Below are 14,263 nucleotides of genomic sequence, written 5' to 3' on the forward strand. Positions count from 1 at the left end.
ACCGAGTTCCAACGCAGGAAAAAGCCGTACCTGTGCGGTGAGCTCCACATGACCTATGACCTCAGGGTCCAGGGGTCTGTGGTTGCTAAAACTCTTGGAGCGTCCTGCGGGTGTCGCCTTCCGTAACTGTGGACTCTCCACCTGAACCAGGGGCGTCAAACTCATGTTAATTTCGGGCCATTTAAAACTCACAAATGTCCTCAAACGGCTGGTTGTCACCGAGTGTATTGATCAAACTACCAATTAACTAACTGTTGAAATATGAATAAATGGCTTTCTATGAATTCAATGACAACTTCTTAAGATTAAATAGTAATAAACACTGCAGGTTATTTTACAAACGTCTGCATCAGCAGACAATGTGTTTGAAGAAAATGTTTTTGTCTGGAGCAAAAAAAGAATAGAATCTACACTACATGTACTGTACCTTTGTTTTGAGAGAAGAGTGCCGAGTGACCGAGTTGAGGATGTTGTGAGCGCTGACGGGACGTTTGTCTCCCGAGTCTTTCACCTGAGCTCCACCAGTGAGAGGCGCTGTTCTGGCACCTCCTGTCCCACTGCTGCTGGCCGCTGGACTCATGCTGTCGCTCTCCGATCTGAACGCTCTCCGGATGTTCCCGGGCTCGGGTCGTTTCTTCAGCCTAAAGGAGACAAAATGCTTACTGAGTTTAACTGAATTTGACAGGGAACTGCAGGAAATCCCCGACGCACAGATATTTAAAATGGTAATATTCTGCAGACATGCAACCCACTTGAGGTTGGCCAGATAGATGTCGGCCACATGGCCTCCTGTGGGGGACGGTGCGCTGCCCCGAGTGGACACCCTCTCCTCCAGCTGGTCCCTGCTGTCCATTTCAGGCTTTGGACTGCCGCGTTCAGCATCAGAGCTGAAAAATTGCAGAATAAAACCCCATTGAACTAATCACACAACAAACAGCCGAGAATGAGGACACATGTGAACAACCCTACTGTGTGTTTGGAAGTCAAGGAAGATTTTATAAATTAATCAGGACACAGTCTTGGTGGCAGTATCATGCTGTGGGAATGCGTTTTTTTTCCCAGAAGTTACAGGGAAGCTGATCAGAACTGATGGGGAGATTAGCTACAGTTTGTATAAAAAGTATCCACCCCTTGGATGTTTTACACTTTTAATTGCTTTTACAAATCAATCTTGATCAACAAGATCAGAGTTTTTTTTTTTGACTAAATAAATGACAAAAAAAGTAAAAGCTGACATCTAATAAATAAAATGAAAATATTTACCACAAATTAAGTGATGTCAGTATTTAGTAGATGCACCTTTTGCTACAATCACAGCATACAGTCTGTGTGGATATGTCATTAGGCCTGCTCCTCTCAATGCTGCAGTTTTACTCCATTCTTTCTTGCATAACTATTCAAGCTGTGTCAGCGTGCTCAAGTCCTGCCACAAATTCGCTATCAGATTAAGTTCTGGGCTTTGACAAATGAATACAAAACCTAAAGGGGATTTTAAAAACAACTGACTTAAAGGTGCTAAATGAATGCCAAACAGTCCAGATACGCATCTGCAAAATACAATCAAAATCGTGTATCCGTTTCTGTGCAGTTCAAAACGATGTACCTCTTTGTTTTCTTCCTTGTCGTATTCATATAAAATATATTAAAGATTCTGGTTATAAGATGACAAAATGTGGAAAACTAAAAGGGGTATTAAAAGTTTTACAAGGCACGGTGTCCATATTTCATAATGTAATCTTCAAAATCCTACAAGAACTGCACCACAGCTGGACAACAATAATGTGTTACTGTGTATTCTTACTTATCAGAGAGAAAATCTGGAAATTAAAACCTTTCTTTTGGTCAGATTAGACACAACTGTGAAAACGTTACAAACTACTGTCTGCCTGTCTTAAGCCGAGAAGGAAACTGATCTCTAATCACATGCAGCTTGTATCACTGCTGCCCAACTTCCTTAGCAACGGGGATTTCCAGCAGTGCATGAACTGTTGACGTTTGGTCAGAAATGTCAAACATGTGTTTGACCTCTTCCCTGTTTAGGTTTTGGACAGAGGGCTCTTTGTCCTGCGAGTGAAACATCTGAAACATTCACGAAGACATGGAAAGAAAAACAAACATCTATAACACAGCCGTCGGCACGAGGCCGGAAAAAATCTTACGTCTCTTGGATAGTGATGTACTGGTGCGGCACCAGACCGTCCACTCCGTTGTGCTGCCCCTCCCACCAGTCGTCGGAGGCTCGCTGGAACAGCAGGAGAGAGGCGCCCTTTTTGAACGTCAGCTCCCGACCAGAGCGGCCCGTGTAGTCGAACTTGGCGATGGCTTCGACCGGTTCAGACTCTGAAACAGCCAAGGTGCCTGAGATTCAGAGGGAGGGTCAGCAGAGGCAGGTGGAGCGGCAGAAAGCAGGGTGCAAAGGGAAAAAAGAGAGAGAGAGGGGTGGAGAGCCACATGAGTGCAAAGCTGTTTAGTGCTGCTGCCTTACAGTGATGATAAAAATGCATTATTAATAGGTTAAAGCAAGCAGGTTGGGAGCTATGATGACAAAATTATAGACAATGAGCAGCAGAACAGGGTTTGTTGAAGTAAACAGAGTGAAAGTACGCACCGTCTTCACTGTTGTGGCTGACTGAGACGGTGTCAGGTGCCGGCTCTTCCACTAGGGGGGGCTCACACTGCAGACTGTCACTGCAGCAGACACACACAACAGAGGATGTTCAAGAAGGAGGTGAAGGTTTCAGTCTCAACACCTTGCAAAGGAATTTATATCCTTTTATTGGGACTCTATTTGTGTGACAGACTGACACAAAGGAAGGCTTACTTGTGAAGTGGAGGAGAAATCAAAAAAAGATCTGAAAAAGTGTTATGTGGATCTTTCATTTTCCTTCTGTGTCACAGTGGCACGCTATTTTGTTTTAGTTTACTCTTACATAAAATTCCCAAATAACAAAGTTGCAGAATGTGATTAAATCTAAGGCTCTTTAATAATTTACCAAGGCACAGTAGTTCATATTTTTCCAGAAAAAGCAGCCATTTCTTAAAAAGGTTGCTTTTTAAGAAATGGTAATGTTTTAAAATTATTTTTCTTGTTACCAACTTGTCAGGTTTGATGAGTTTTGACATGAGGTTTTGTTTTTTTCCCCCTATACACTTTGTTACACAGTAAAAACACACACACACACACACACAATAATAAAGGATATTTGTTAAAGTTAAAGATGCCTTGGGAAAATGGGACAAAAGCATTCAGAATGGCTTTTCTGATAATTCTATGGTCAGCCAACCAAAATAAATCCAAGTGGCCTAGGCATACATCTAGTTACAGGAAGGTGAAAGGTCGCTTTATCCCTAAATTAAATTAAATCACGAGTGTCCTTTTATTCTGAAATCAAAAGCTAGAAGTTCAACAAATCCCAGGTGTTGCCGGTGTGATAACATAATTTAAGCCCATTCACATTGACTGACTGACAATAACAAGCTCCAAGATTGAGATTGAAAATTAACCATTGCCTGCGCTGTTGTGTGCTGCCTGCTGTGGTCAGGTGGGGCTTTAATCTCCCATGTGATGGACAGTAAGCTGATTCCCGTGGCCCCCTGGATCTGTGTAGCCCCCGCTCTAAATCTCTCCCTGGCAGCCCTTAAATAAATCCTTCACTCCCTCCACAATTCTTTCCCTCCCAAATCTCCAACAACCATTTGAAAAGACTTGTAAAGACCATCCCAGGGCCTGTAGCCATTGATATTTTTACTGTATCCCTGCTCTCACCAGAAGTCGTCACCAGCTCCAGGGATTGTGTATATAGGGCCTGGCAGGTCCTGCAGGCCTGGGAAGATGCTGTCGTGGTGGATGATGATAGTTTTAATGAGTTCGTTGACGTGAGCCTGGCAGGAGACCTGGTCGTGGCCTTCAGGGACAGACATCAGGGTCGGGCCGAAGCAGATGGCCAAGTTGTAGGGGTCCATCATGTTTTCCTCGCTGTACTGGGACAGACTGGGGGGAAGGAGAAAACGTAGAGGTTTTACATTATTTTTATTCCGCTGTCTTAAATAGACAACATGCTCTGGAACAATATTCACACATTTAGAACTTTTTTATATTTTATCACAAAGTTTTATTGATGTTTTATATTCTAAACCAGCACAAAGTAACCTCAAAGGGGAGGTAAAAGTACGCCTTGTTTTATGCAAGTAAAAATCTGCGTTTGTAATCACCTACCCAGAATGAATACTTTGCAGAAACAAGTTTCACTGAAATCCCAGCTGCAAGTCTATCTCTACCAGAACAAACTTTTTTCTCATTCTTTTTTGCAAAACTGCTCAAGCTTAGTCAGACTGGTTCAGCGAACAGCAATTTTCAAGCTTTCCTAAAACTTTCTGAGCATTATTCATTGTTCAAAGTCTACATTTTTGTCTTTGCGGCGCTGTTTCTTCACTAATAATTTCCAAAGAACCTCTAAGGCCTTCACAGAACAGCTGTATGTGTATAGAAAATAAAAACACTGCTTCTGTGTCTTCTGAAGGGTATTGGTTTCTCCACATTTTATTAAGGTGTATCAGAGTAGTGAAGTACAAAAATACATGTTAAAAAAGACGATAAAACTGTATTATTTTCTTTCTTTTACAATTATGCACAATTTATGTCAGTCTACATAAAATCGCAATAATGTATAATGTATGTATAAATACTTTGCAAGCTGTTGTATTAAAGACAAAAGATCAACTACAGCTAGCCTACTGAAAAGCTTTGGATCCCACTATCTGAGTCACTAACTGTCCGGGGTAAAAGGACACCCCTTCCTGCGGTGATCCAGAACAAAGTGGTGATGTGTGCTTAAAGGAGTGAGAAGAAACAGGAACACAGGGATGACAGTAAATCAGTCAAGTCAGAGGAATCTTTACTGTCTCCACATGAGCTGCTTGTTTACCCAGGAGGCTTAAATGTCAGGTCCCTCCTCAGCTCTCCAAACCTGCCTTCTGCTTTGCATGAGGCCTCTGCCATGGTTTCAAGGTCAAAATGTGACAAATTGATTTTCTCCATATGCAAGCATGTGTGTCCAAACATGCTGTAAGAAATGTTTTGTACCATCTAAGCAAAATTTATACTTTTAAATGCTTCAACTGGGATTTGTTTGATGGGAAGCTTTGGTTTGTGGCTGATGTCAAAGCGAAGGATCTATGGTGTGCTGCGATGAATTATGAAAATAAACTTGATTTGAAAGAGGAAATTAAGGTAATAATTAATCTGGAAAGTTTTTGTTTCCTGTGTTTGCAGTTTAATGCTTCATGACAGCCCACACTGAGCTGTGACAAGGGTTAGAGGAAGTTTAGATGTGGTGTTAGACCCAAAAATAAACTGGTATTTGTGGAAAACTCTGTGCAAAAGGGTCAAAGTTGACAGAAAGATCTTTAGCTACCAAAATGTAAAATACAAGAGCCATTTCTGTTTCCAGATACCTTAACAGGGTTGCTTAAACACCCTAACACCTAATTGGTGTGCAATTTCTTTTGTTTCTATAAAGCCAATTTCTGACAATCTCAGTTTTCACTCAGGTAATAGCAGAACTATTTAGTCAATCTATTTGTTCAAAGTTTATACAGAGCCAGTCAAACCAAATATTGTTTTCATGAATGCAGGATTTTATGAACTGCATTCATGAAGTCCAGTCCAGATACGGCCAAATAAAATCAAACTTAAAACATTCCTACAAACACAGGTCATAATTGTTCAATGTGTCACAACGTAGCAGTGTCGCTATACTAACATGATCTTTTCCCTTGCTTATAAAAAAAACAACATTTTGTTGCAGCACCAACCATAACTCTCCAGAGACATAACTCAGACTTAATTTAGTACCTTTCTACAAAATTTAAAATGATTTTAATTTGGTTTCAAAGGGTAACCGTTACGGCCGTGGAACATGGGGAGATAATCTCAATCAGAGATCTAGCTCATCTCTCCTTTCTCACAAATTCAGTGAAAGCAGATGTCTGCATCTGTGATATGAATGTAACATTTGGCACAGCTTTACCTCCGCGTACAGCATAGAAGAACTTTACATAAGATATGATTCTGTGACAAAATAATCAGTTGTAGTTTTTCTGCAGGAAGAACTTCCGCCACGCAGCCCAGGGGAGTTTGAGGTTTTAGAGTAATTAAATCCAAGGGGATAAAGGTTCAGGATAAGCACAATGGAAACCCACCCAACGAGACACATTGATTTCATTGCTGGAGTTATAATGGTAACTTTGTGGCACATAAGCTCACAACAAACTAAGCCGTAGGACGTATCAGTTGTGATTTAACTGCAGATTATTTTAGAGCTCATTAATATTAAGCAGCTTTTATGTGTCCAGCTTATTTTGTAATGCGAAGCCACTAATTCATGCAGGAGACATTCAGGTTCTGAGTGTGCTGCTACTCACTGGTTGAGGAAAGCGAACAGGTATCTCATGATGATGAGCGTTTTACTTGGCAGGCCTTGCAGAACCTTTCTAATGTGGACCGCTCGCTCCTGGAGGCTCTCCATTGCTGGAAAATAACCCCAACATGAATAAATCAGTGATGACTAAGAGGTTGCTGTATGGAGGCTGAAGTGGCGATACTCACAGACACAGGATATGAGGTCATGGAAGACTTCTTTAGGAAAGAGGGCGTGCTCCAGGCCTCTAAAGTAGAGCTTCAGGACTCCAGCAATAGAGTCCATGTCATGGTCATTCTGGTCCCCTGCCAGAGGGTCTTCGCCTACATAGGGACAAAGAGGAAGGAAACAGAGGAAATGTAACAAATCAAACCAAAAACAACATGTTTGAGGCAACGTCTCACTTTCGATTGTAATGTTACCTCTCTCAAAGGCATTCTTGATGTCATTGACCTCCACCTGCGATCCAGACACCCTGAAGATGCCCTCATGCCGCAGACCTACCCAGAAGCACACATAAAGGTTATCCTTGTAGTTCCTAAGCTTTCTGTAGGAATACTGAGATTTAAAAAAATTATGGTTTAAAAAAATTAATTTTTAAAACTATTATTTCTGTGATTTTAATGTCTTTTTTATAATAATAATTATTATGAGTAACTGGGGTTTTCTCTGGTGTTTAAGTCCATAGTCTGTTACTGCAGACTGTCTGTCAATGACATATAATAGAGTCAAATGTGGCTACTTGGACAAAACTCAAATCAGTCAGAGTGTAAAAACTAAAGGAGTGGCACTTTTCCCTTTTATCAAGTTAATGATGTTCTAAAGTTAAATGTTTTTGCACTTGTGTAACACAGAACTACACACTGCGAAGTGCCAGTAACTAGGCTGAAAGATGGATCAATTTTACTGCTTGGAAACATTTTCAGACATGAACAACAAGGGCAGCCACAGCACTACATTTATTTACCATCACATTAACATTTTTGTTCTGTTTTTAGTATTCAACAGTGGGATTTCCTCTACATACTGTAAGAATCTCATAGCAGTCGATGCCTAAACTGGATTTTTCTCTTTTTTCTTTTGTAGTTTTACGATAAAAAGTACACAGAAAATGTTTTGATCCAGTCAAATCTCAACCAATCCAACTCTTCACATGAGAGAAAAAAAAAATCAACAACCAATCACTGAATCAAAAAGCTGGGGCTGAACCTATCACCTAACAGGGAGGATTTCCTCACCATGGCGACTGATGAAGCGGATGCAGCTCTCGACCATCAGCGGAATGGCTTCACCTGAATCCTAAAATAGAGAAATTAGAAATGACCTGTGGTAAATTAAAGCTGCTACAGGAAATTGGTAGAAAAAATATGTACACACACACACACATGCACACCCCCACGCACACACACGCATTTTTTCCCATGCATAATACATGCTTGCACATCAATTTGCAAAGATGGACCAATTTAGGGGATAAAACATATCAGACATAAGGAAGACATGATGGGTGCAGCTGTTGCTAGGAAACCACACTTTTCAATTTCCCTTTGTCTCGTTTTTCTTTTTTGTTTTCCAGGAATCTGGTGAGGTTTGGCTACAAATTATACTGTATGAGATTGGTAGCCAGTTCAATGTCAACACAAATGCAATTTATTTGTTGAAGATTTATTTTAAGATTAGGAAATAAACTGATTTCTCTATAAGGAGTGAGTTTATGTCAAACATAACCCAAGTGGTGCCACAAGGGGGCGCTACAAACATGTGTTTCTCCACTTCTGAAGTTTCCTTTGATCATTTAGCCACAGGAAAGCCCCCATATATATGGAGAATGGTTTATGTATGTGAGTTGCGCCAGTTCACCCTGCGGATGTTGGATTTTCCTGAGAAAAGATGAGGCCTGAGTTAAAACTAGAGACACAAACACCCTGACTCAGATAATTACCTGCTTCCGCAAGGTTGAATTTCTCCTTCCACTATAGAGGGAAAAAAGAAAAAGAGGTAACAGCACTCTGTCATTATGTCACCAGAGAAAGACTATTTATATGCACAGCTCTTGTAATGCTCTATTTGTCCTAACAGACACACAAATACATTTGAGAACGTCTATAAACGACCACAAAGACCACTGGCTGCGATGTATATGCACATTTATGAGTGAGTGTGTGTGTGAGCGAGAGCATATTTCCTTCCTTTGCCACACCTACCTGGCAAGGCAACAGTCGGTTTTCTGACCTATAGGAGGGAGAAACAGGAAGAAGAAGAAGAAGAAAGGGAGGGGAAGAGGGAGGAGGGGGGTTTATGACAGCAGAGAGACACACAGAGATAGGCTGTTACAGCAGGAACAAGACCCATGAGGAAATGGCTTCAGATGAAAACAGGGAGACAAAGTTCCCCTTTAAAGCCACACACACAGATACAATGCAGAAGATGTTTCTGAGGATGTGGAAACTGACACGTGTGACCAGGAGGAACACACCCCAAACAGACATGTTGGAGAACACAGCTGCATCCACATATGGTCAGTGCTGCTGTGACCTTCCCTTTGACTCGCACACAGCTTGTGATTATTAGATATATTAAACTCATTCTGCTTCACTGCTGTGACCCTGATGTGTCCCCACTCCAATCCCCATCCCTCTGATCCCCCCACCTCTCTTCAGTTTGCTGGAGGTGTGGAAGAAGGCAGGGGGGTGGGCCCTATACCGGACCCACGCGACTGGAAAAAAGGACAATATGCAAAAGGTATGAAGGACACTCACTCTCTCCCAGGGTCTTCTGGATTAAGTCATGCTTGGCCTCCAGTTTGGTGATCAGACTCCTGCCTTCCAGAAACTCCTTTAGCTTCTATAAAACATCCAAACGCACAAATACCAGGGTCACCAGAGCTGGTGGTTATGTCGATTTAATAAAATACATCGCTACTGAGAGTTTCTATGGTTAAAAAGACAACAACATCAAAACTTAGCATGGGCTGACATGAAATGATGGTACTGTATTATAAGCTTGAGTATAGATACCAGAATTTCAAACATTTTAAACAAACCTGCAGGAAGTGATCTCATTGCTCTCATTTGAAAACTAAAGTCAAAGTAATTCAACCAGACAAAATTTCACAAATTGAAGAAGATTTAGTCATTTGTTTTGAAAGAGAGGAAAAGTGCAGTATCCATCTTTGAATCAGCAACAAGTGGGAGAGGGGCAGCACAGACACAAGATGCATCTGTTTAAAATGTTAGCGTTCTTCAGGTGTCTAAACCTCGAAGAATGTCAAATAGTAACTCACAACTGGATCATTTAGAGACATTATTTGGGATAAGTTTTTTAAAAACGCACACAGGGAAACGTGATTCCAAGTCACATGGATATCTGTTGTTCCTTATAAATCAGGAAATGCCCACAAGAGTAGCTTTACATGTAAACGTGCACTGAAATGACAAAAGATAGAAAATATTTTCAAAAACTGGCTTTTATTCCCATCATCCCATCTGTGAGGTGGTCTGAATTCAAACTCCAAATAAATACAGCTGTAAAACACAACAAACAAGATGGCAGTCTTTAGGAGGGCTGACATGAACTATGGAAACCCAAGGGGGGCATTGGTGAAAAAAAATCCAGATTTTCCAAAAATGAAATCCTCAAAAACAGAAAATCTGATTAATTGACAAAATCATTTTGTAGTCTGACGTGAAACAAATGGTTTATATGTGGAAAAGAACATCATGCCCAGTGCAAAGCATGGTGGAGGAACTATGCTGCTGTGGTCCTGACTTCAAATAAGACAAAGTAGTGTTGTAATGCAGGTTTGCTCTTGTTGGTGCAATCCAAGTACAAAAATTGCTCAGTGAGTTCCAGTCCACTTTTATATTTTGGTGTTTTTTGAGGAAACTGATTTGCTTCTTTTTCACCATAGGACACTTTTGAGGCATCTTGTCATCAACTCAAAGCCTGTATAATGAAATGTTTCTATGACCCAGAAAGTTTGATTATATAGAGAAAATGCCTTCAGATTTATAAACACTGATCAGATCGGCTATAAAAATCCCAGTTTCAATTCAGTAGAAGCTTTGCATACGTAATTTTCTATTGGTGATATTTATGTTAATTGATAAGAACTGCTGGACCAGGTCGAGATCAGGCCTGTTCCTCAATCTGCTCCACTGACCGTGAAGTAAAACTGCTCGGTCTCCTGCTGATTGGCACGCCGCTTGGCCAGGCTGGGTTTGCTCAGATACGACTCGCTGAACGTGGACTTCACCGACTCCATGCTGTTGCTGTGGTGGAAGCACTCGGAGACGTCGTAGTCCTCCACCGTCACCATGTCCTGGATGGTGGACATAGTGGCCTCCATGGTCTTCTTCACCTGGTGGACGGTGAGAAGAATTTATTTATTTGTTTTTTTTAATTTAAACTTGTAGCTAAGAAACAAAAGAAGAAACATGATAAGAAAAGCAAAAACACGTCCTGACCTCTTCATTCTCGATCTTAAGAGTGGAGAGGCGCGACTGCAGCGACTGACACCTCTGATGGAGGTCCACTTCCAGTGGCTGTTGTGCACACATCATTCCCATCTAAAAAAAAAAACAACACACACACACAGGTAAGCATACCGCAGCCTTTTAAAAAGAAATTCTCTCACTTTGACACAATAGAAAGAAGAAAACGATCCATACCGTGTCCCCCATGTGGGACTGAAAATCAAATCGGGCTGGTGGGCAGAAGACGTTGTTGTAGGTCTCCATCAGTTTTTGCTTGTCCCCGTTGGGCTCCAGGCTCTCTGCCGCGCCGTCCAGTGTTTCCAAACCCGTGTGTTTAGACGTCTCTACGTTCTGCTCCGCGGACAGGTAGGTCCTCAGGGCTCGGTGCAGGCTGGCATGGTAGCCCAGGTCGCAGCACTGTCACACGTGCATGCAGATAAAGATAAATACTTAGAATGACATGTAACAAGTAGTCTTATCTTAGTTTCGCGGAGAGCTAAGAAAAAAAAAAAAGACGGCGAGACACATGATGAAACAGGAAAGTTGAGATAAAATAGTATTCTGTTATGCAACAATCAGATACACTCATTATCTTCACTTTTGCACATTTATTGTACCATAGATAAATATAGACACTACCCACTCATCCAGACACTTTTGCCCTTTTCTCTTCAGAATAGCTATAATATGTGCCACTTGTTCGAACAACATGCAACAAACATTCATTAAACCTCCTCCTCTGACCCACTGCAGTCACTGCAGGTTTTAGATGAGTGGCTTTAAGATGCAGTTCTCCCAAACAAACTCCCAAATGGCCTGTGGACGTGAAGCCCATTTGAGTTCAGTGAACACTCGTTATTTTCTAGTAAACAAGCTGAGATAATTGAGGCTTTGTGACAACATGCATTACACTGCTGACAGCAGCAATATACAGTAACACTGGCCCACTGAGGACATGGAAGGTATTTCTGACCACGTTTTAAGATTTGGATGAGCTAGCTAGCAAAAATACAGCCTGGCTTGGTTCAAATTGACTTTCAGATCAGCCTTCATGATAAAAATCGATCAATATATCAACTAAACCTAATGCTGCAGGTCACAATAAACACACCATCCACATGCTGAAACATGGTAGTAGCAGCAGCATCCTGTGGACAACGACATGTTAAATATCTAAAAAAAACGGTCCTCCTTCCACCTCCAAACTACCCATTTCTATGTAAAATATGGTGGAAGCTTTATGATGTGATGTTACTTTTCTTCAGACTGAGCTACGGTTTTCACCAAGCTGGATACATTTCTGTTTCCGGTGTCTCTTGGTAAGCTGCTTTATTCCTCTGATAAGAAAATCATTTGTTTTATGTAAAGTAAAAATGTCACTTTATATGGGAAAAATGCTGTGCAGTAAATTATCGTGATCTCATGGTTTTAAAATCGCCTTTTTTAAAGTGTAGCCCCTGTTCATTTTGCTCTGTGACTTTTTGACAAGTGGCACAAATTGTAATTAAGATATCCCTGAGAAGGCTGCACAGTGGCGCAGTTGGTAGCACTGTTGCCTTGCATCAAGAAGGTCCTGGGTTCGATTCCCGGCCCGGGGTCTTTCTGCATGGAGTTTGCATGTTCTACATGTGCATGCATGGGTTCTCTCCAGGTTCTCCGGCTTCCTCCCACAGTCCAAAACATGACTGTCAGGTAAATTGGTCTCTCTAAATTCTCCCTAGGTGTGAGTGTGTGTGCATGGTTGTGTGTCCTGTCTGTCTCTGTGTTGCCCTGCGACAGACTGGTGATCTGTCCAGGGTGAACCTGTCTCTCGCCTGAAAAGTTAGCTGGAGATAGGCACCAGCACCTCCCGACCCCGACAAGGGTGTACAGAAGATGGATGGATGGATAACCCTGAGAATTACTCTTTGCTCCGCCCTTCACCAGTTTGTGGAAGACTTTTTCAGACATAAGCTACAAAGCAAGGTGTAGCAAAATAAACACACACAAATAAGAAAATGCAGCTCCGCGCCCTGGCATATGCCTGCACACACTAAGCCAGCATCCACTGAGTGCTAACTGCGTTGTTCATTAGAGCGGTGTGCTGTACATGCTGCCATCCACATGACACGCTCACACCAATTTGGCTCTATGACTACCTCTGCTGCAGTCTCTCATGCATCACACCGAGGAGCAACAAAGGTGAATCACACACACACGGGAAGGAGTAGGTATACAAAGAGGAGAAAGAAAGATAGCAAGGCAAAAACAAAAGAAAAATACGAGAAATAAAGAAGAAACAAACAGAAAGACAGGAGATAGGTCACAAAGATAGAAGGTAAAAACAGAAGTGGCAAGGAAGTAAGAAAAAAGAAAGAACAAGGAAATAGGACAGAAAAAGAAAGCCTATGAGCATCCAAGGAAAGAATAATGTTTGGATAATAAATACAGAATTAAGTCAGGAGGTAGAATTTTCCCCCCATATTTTCCAAAGAATTAAATTTAATCCCAGACTTTTCCAGGCTGTGTAGGACACCTTTCTTGTGCAGCTGCAGTGGTCTACGAAGCCGAGTCTGTTTCAAAACCTTTTATGTCAACATTATATTAAATATATGCTGTAAAACTAAACAACTGGATGCCTCCTTTAGAGCATTTACCCAGTAAACCATAAACCATTACCGTTTCTCTAAGCCTTCATAAACGCGTTTGTGGCACATCTGTTCTCTGGTGCTCTGTGGTTCAGCTCAGGGCAGAAAATACAGCACATAAATCCTAACATAGAAGCTGTTACCATAAAATTGTTGAAACAAAAAGGGACACGGGGACATAGGGCGGCCGCTTTGCAGTCTTCATTAGAGACGCTGAAGCTAATGTGAAGAGACGAACCCAGAGGAAACCGCGAGCTCAAAACGGACAACAAAGGACACACACAGAGCCGGCAACGTCCTCAGACACCAGCTCGCATCACAGGGTAACAGCGTGTTTATACTCACATCAATAATGTCGGAGAGGTCATGGATGTAATATTTGAAGACGCAGCTGTTGGTGGCCTCCAGCGCCAGTAGGTACTCATTCCTGGCCTTGATGGCCTTCAGCTTGTTCTCCGTGTACTTAGCCTGTCTCTGATAAGAAGAAGAAGAAAAAAAGAAGCGGAAAACCGAGAATTGTAAAAAAGAATCAGTAAAAAGGGGAATGCTGATGACAGGATGTGTGGAGGAACGACTGGGGGTAATAGGTGTTAAAGTAAAACTCCTCAGTATTGATTAAAGGGGATAATAGGCGTAGACCCTTGTTACTCTGACAAGCTGCCGCTTTGGCAAGGTTAGCAGTAAGCCTGTCGCGCAGCTATAAATCATTCATGAGACGCAGACATGCCTGTGTGACCCCCGT

General features: G+C 41.7%; 1 protein-coding gene across 4 annotated transcripts in view; it reads right to left on the minus strand.

Moving 5' to 3' along the window:
* Positions 1–14,263, minus strand: part of srgap2 (SLIT-ROBO Rho GTPase activating protein 2) — a 63,805-nt gene that overhangs the window by 4,122 nt on the left and 45,420 nt on the right. For 2 of the 4 annotated variants that reach the window (XM_023324981.1, XM_014470718.2), the window contains exons 6-22: positions 13,867–13,995; positions 11,090–11,311; positions 10,886–10,987; positions 10,582–10,779; positions 9,179–9,263; positions 8,624–8,651; positions 8,362–8,392; positions 7,658–7,718; positions 6,842–6,919; positions 6,608–6,742; positions 6,424–6,529; positions 3,767–3,991; positions 2,609–2,688; positions 2,160–2,358; positions 753–887; positions 428–641; positions 31–141 (exon numbers count right to left, since the gene is read on the minus strand). In XM_023324981.1, coding sequence (XP_023180749.1) covers positions 31–141; positions 428–641; positions 753–887; positions 2,160–2,358; positions 2,609–2,688; positions 3,767–3,991; positions 6,424–6,529; positions 6,608–6,742; positions 6,842–6,919; positions 7,658–7,718; positions 8,362–8,392; positions 8,624–8,651; positions 9,179–9,263; positions 10,582–10,779; positions 10,886–10,987; positions 11,090–11,311; positions 13,867–13,995 — 2,139 coding nt within the window. The other 2 variants (XM_023324982.1, XM_023324983.1) reach the window with 2 other exon arrangements.

This window comes from Xiphophorus maculatus, chromosome 20 (genome assembly GCF_002775205.1).
Source record: "Xiphophorus maculatus strain JP 163 A chromosome 20, X_maculatus-5.0-male, whole genome shotgun sequence".
NCBI classification, from domain to species: domain Eukaryota; kingdom Metazoa; phylum Chordata; class Actinopteri; order Cyprinodontiformes; family Poeciliidae; genus Xiphophorus; species Xiphophorus maculatus.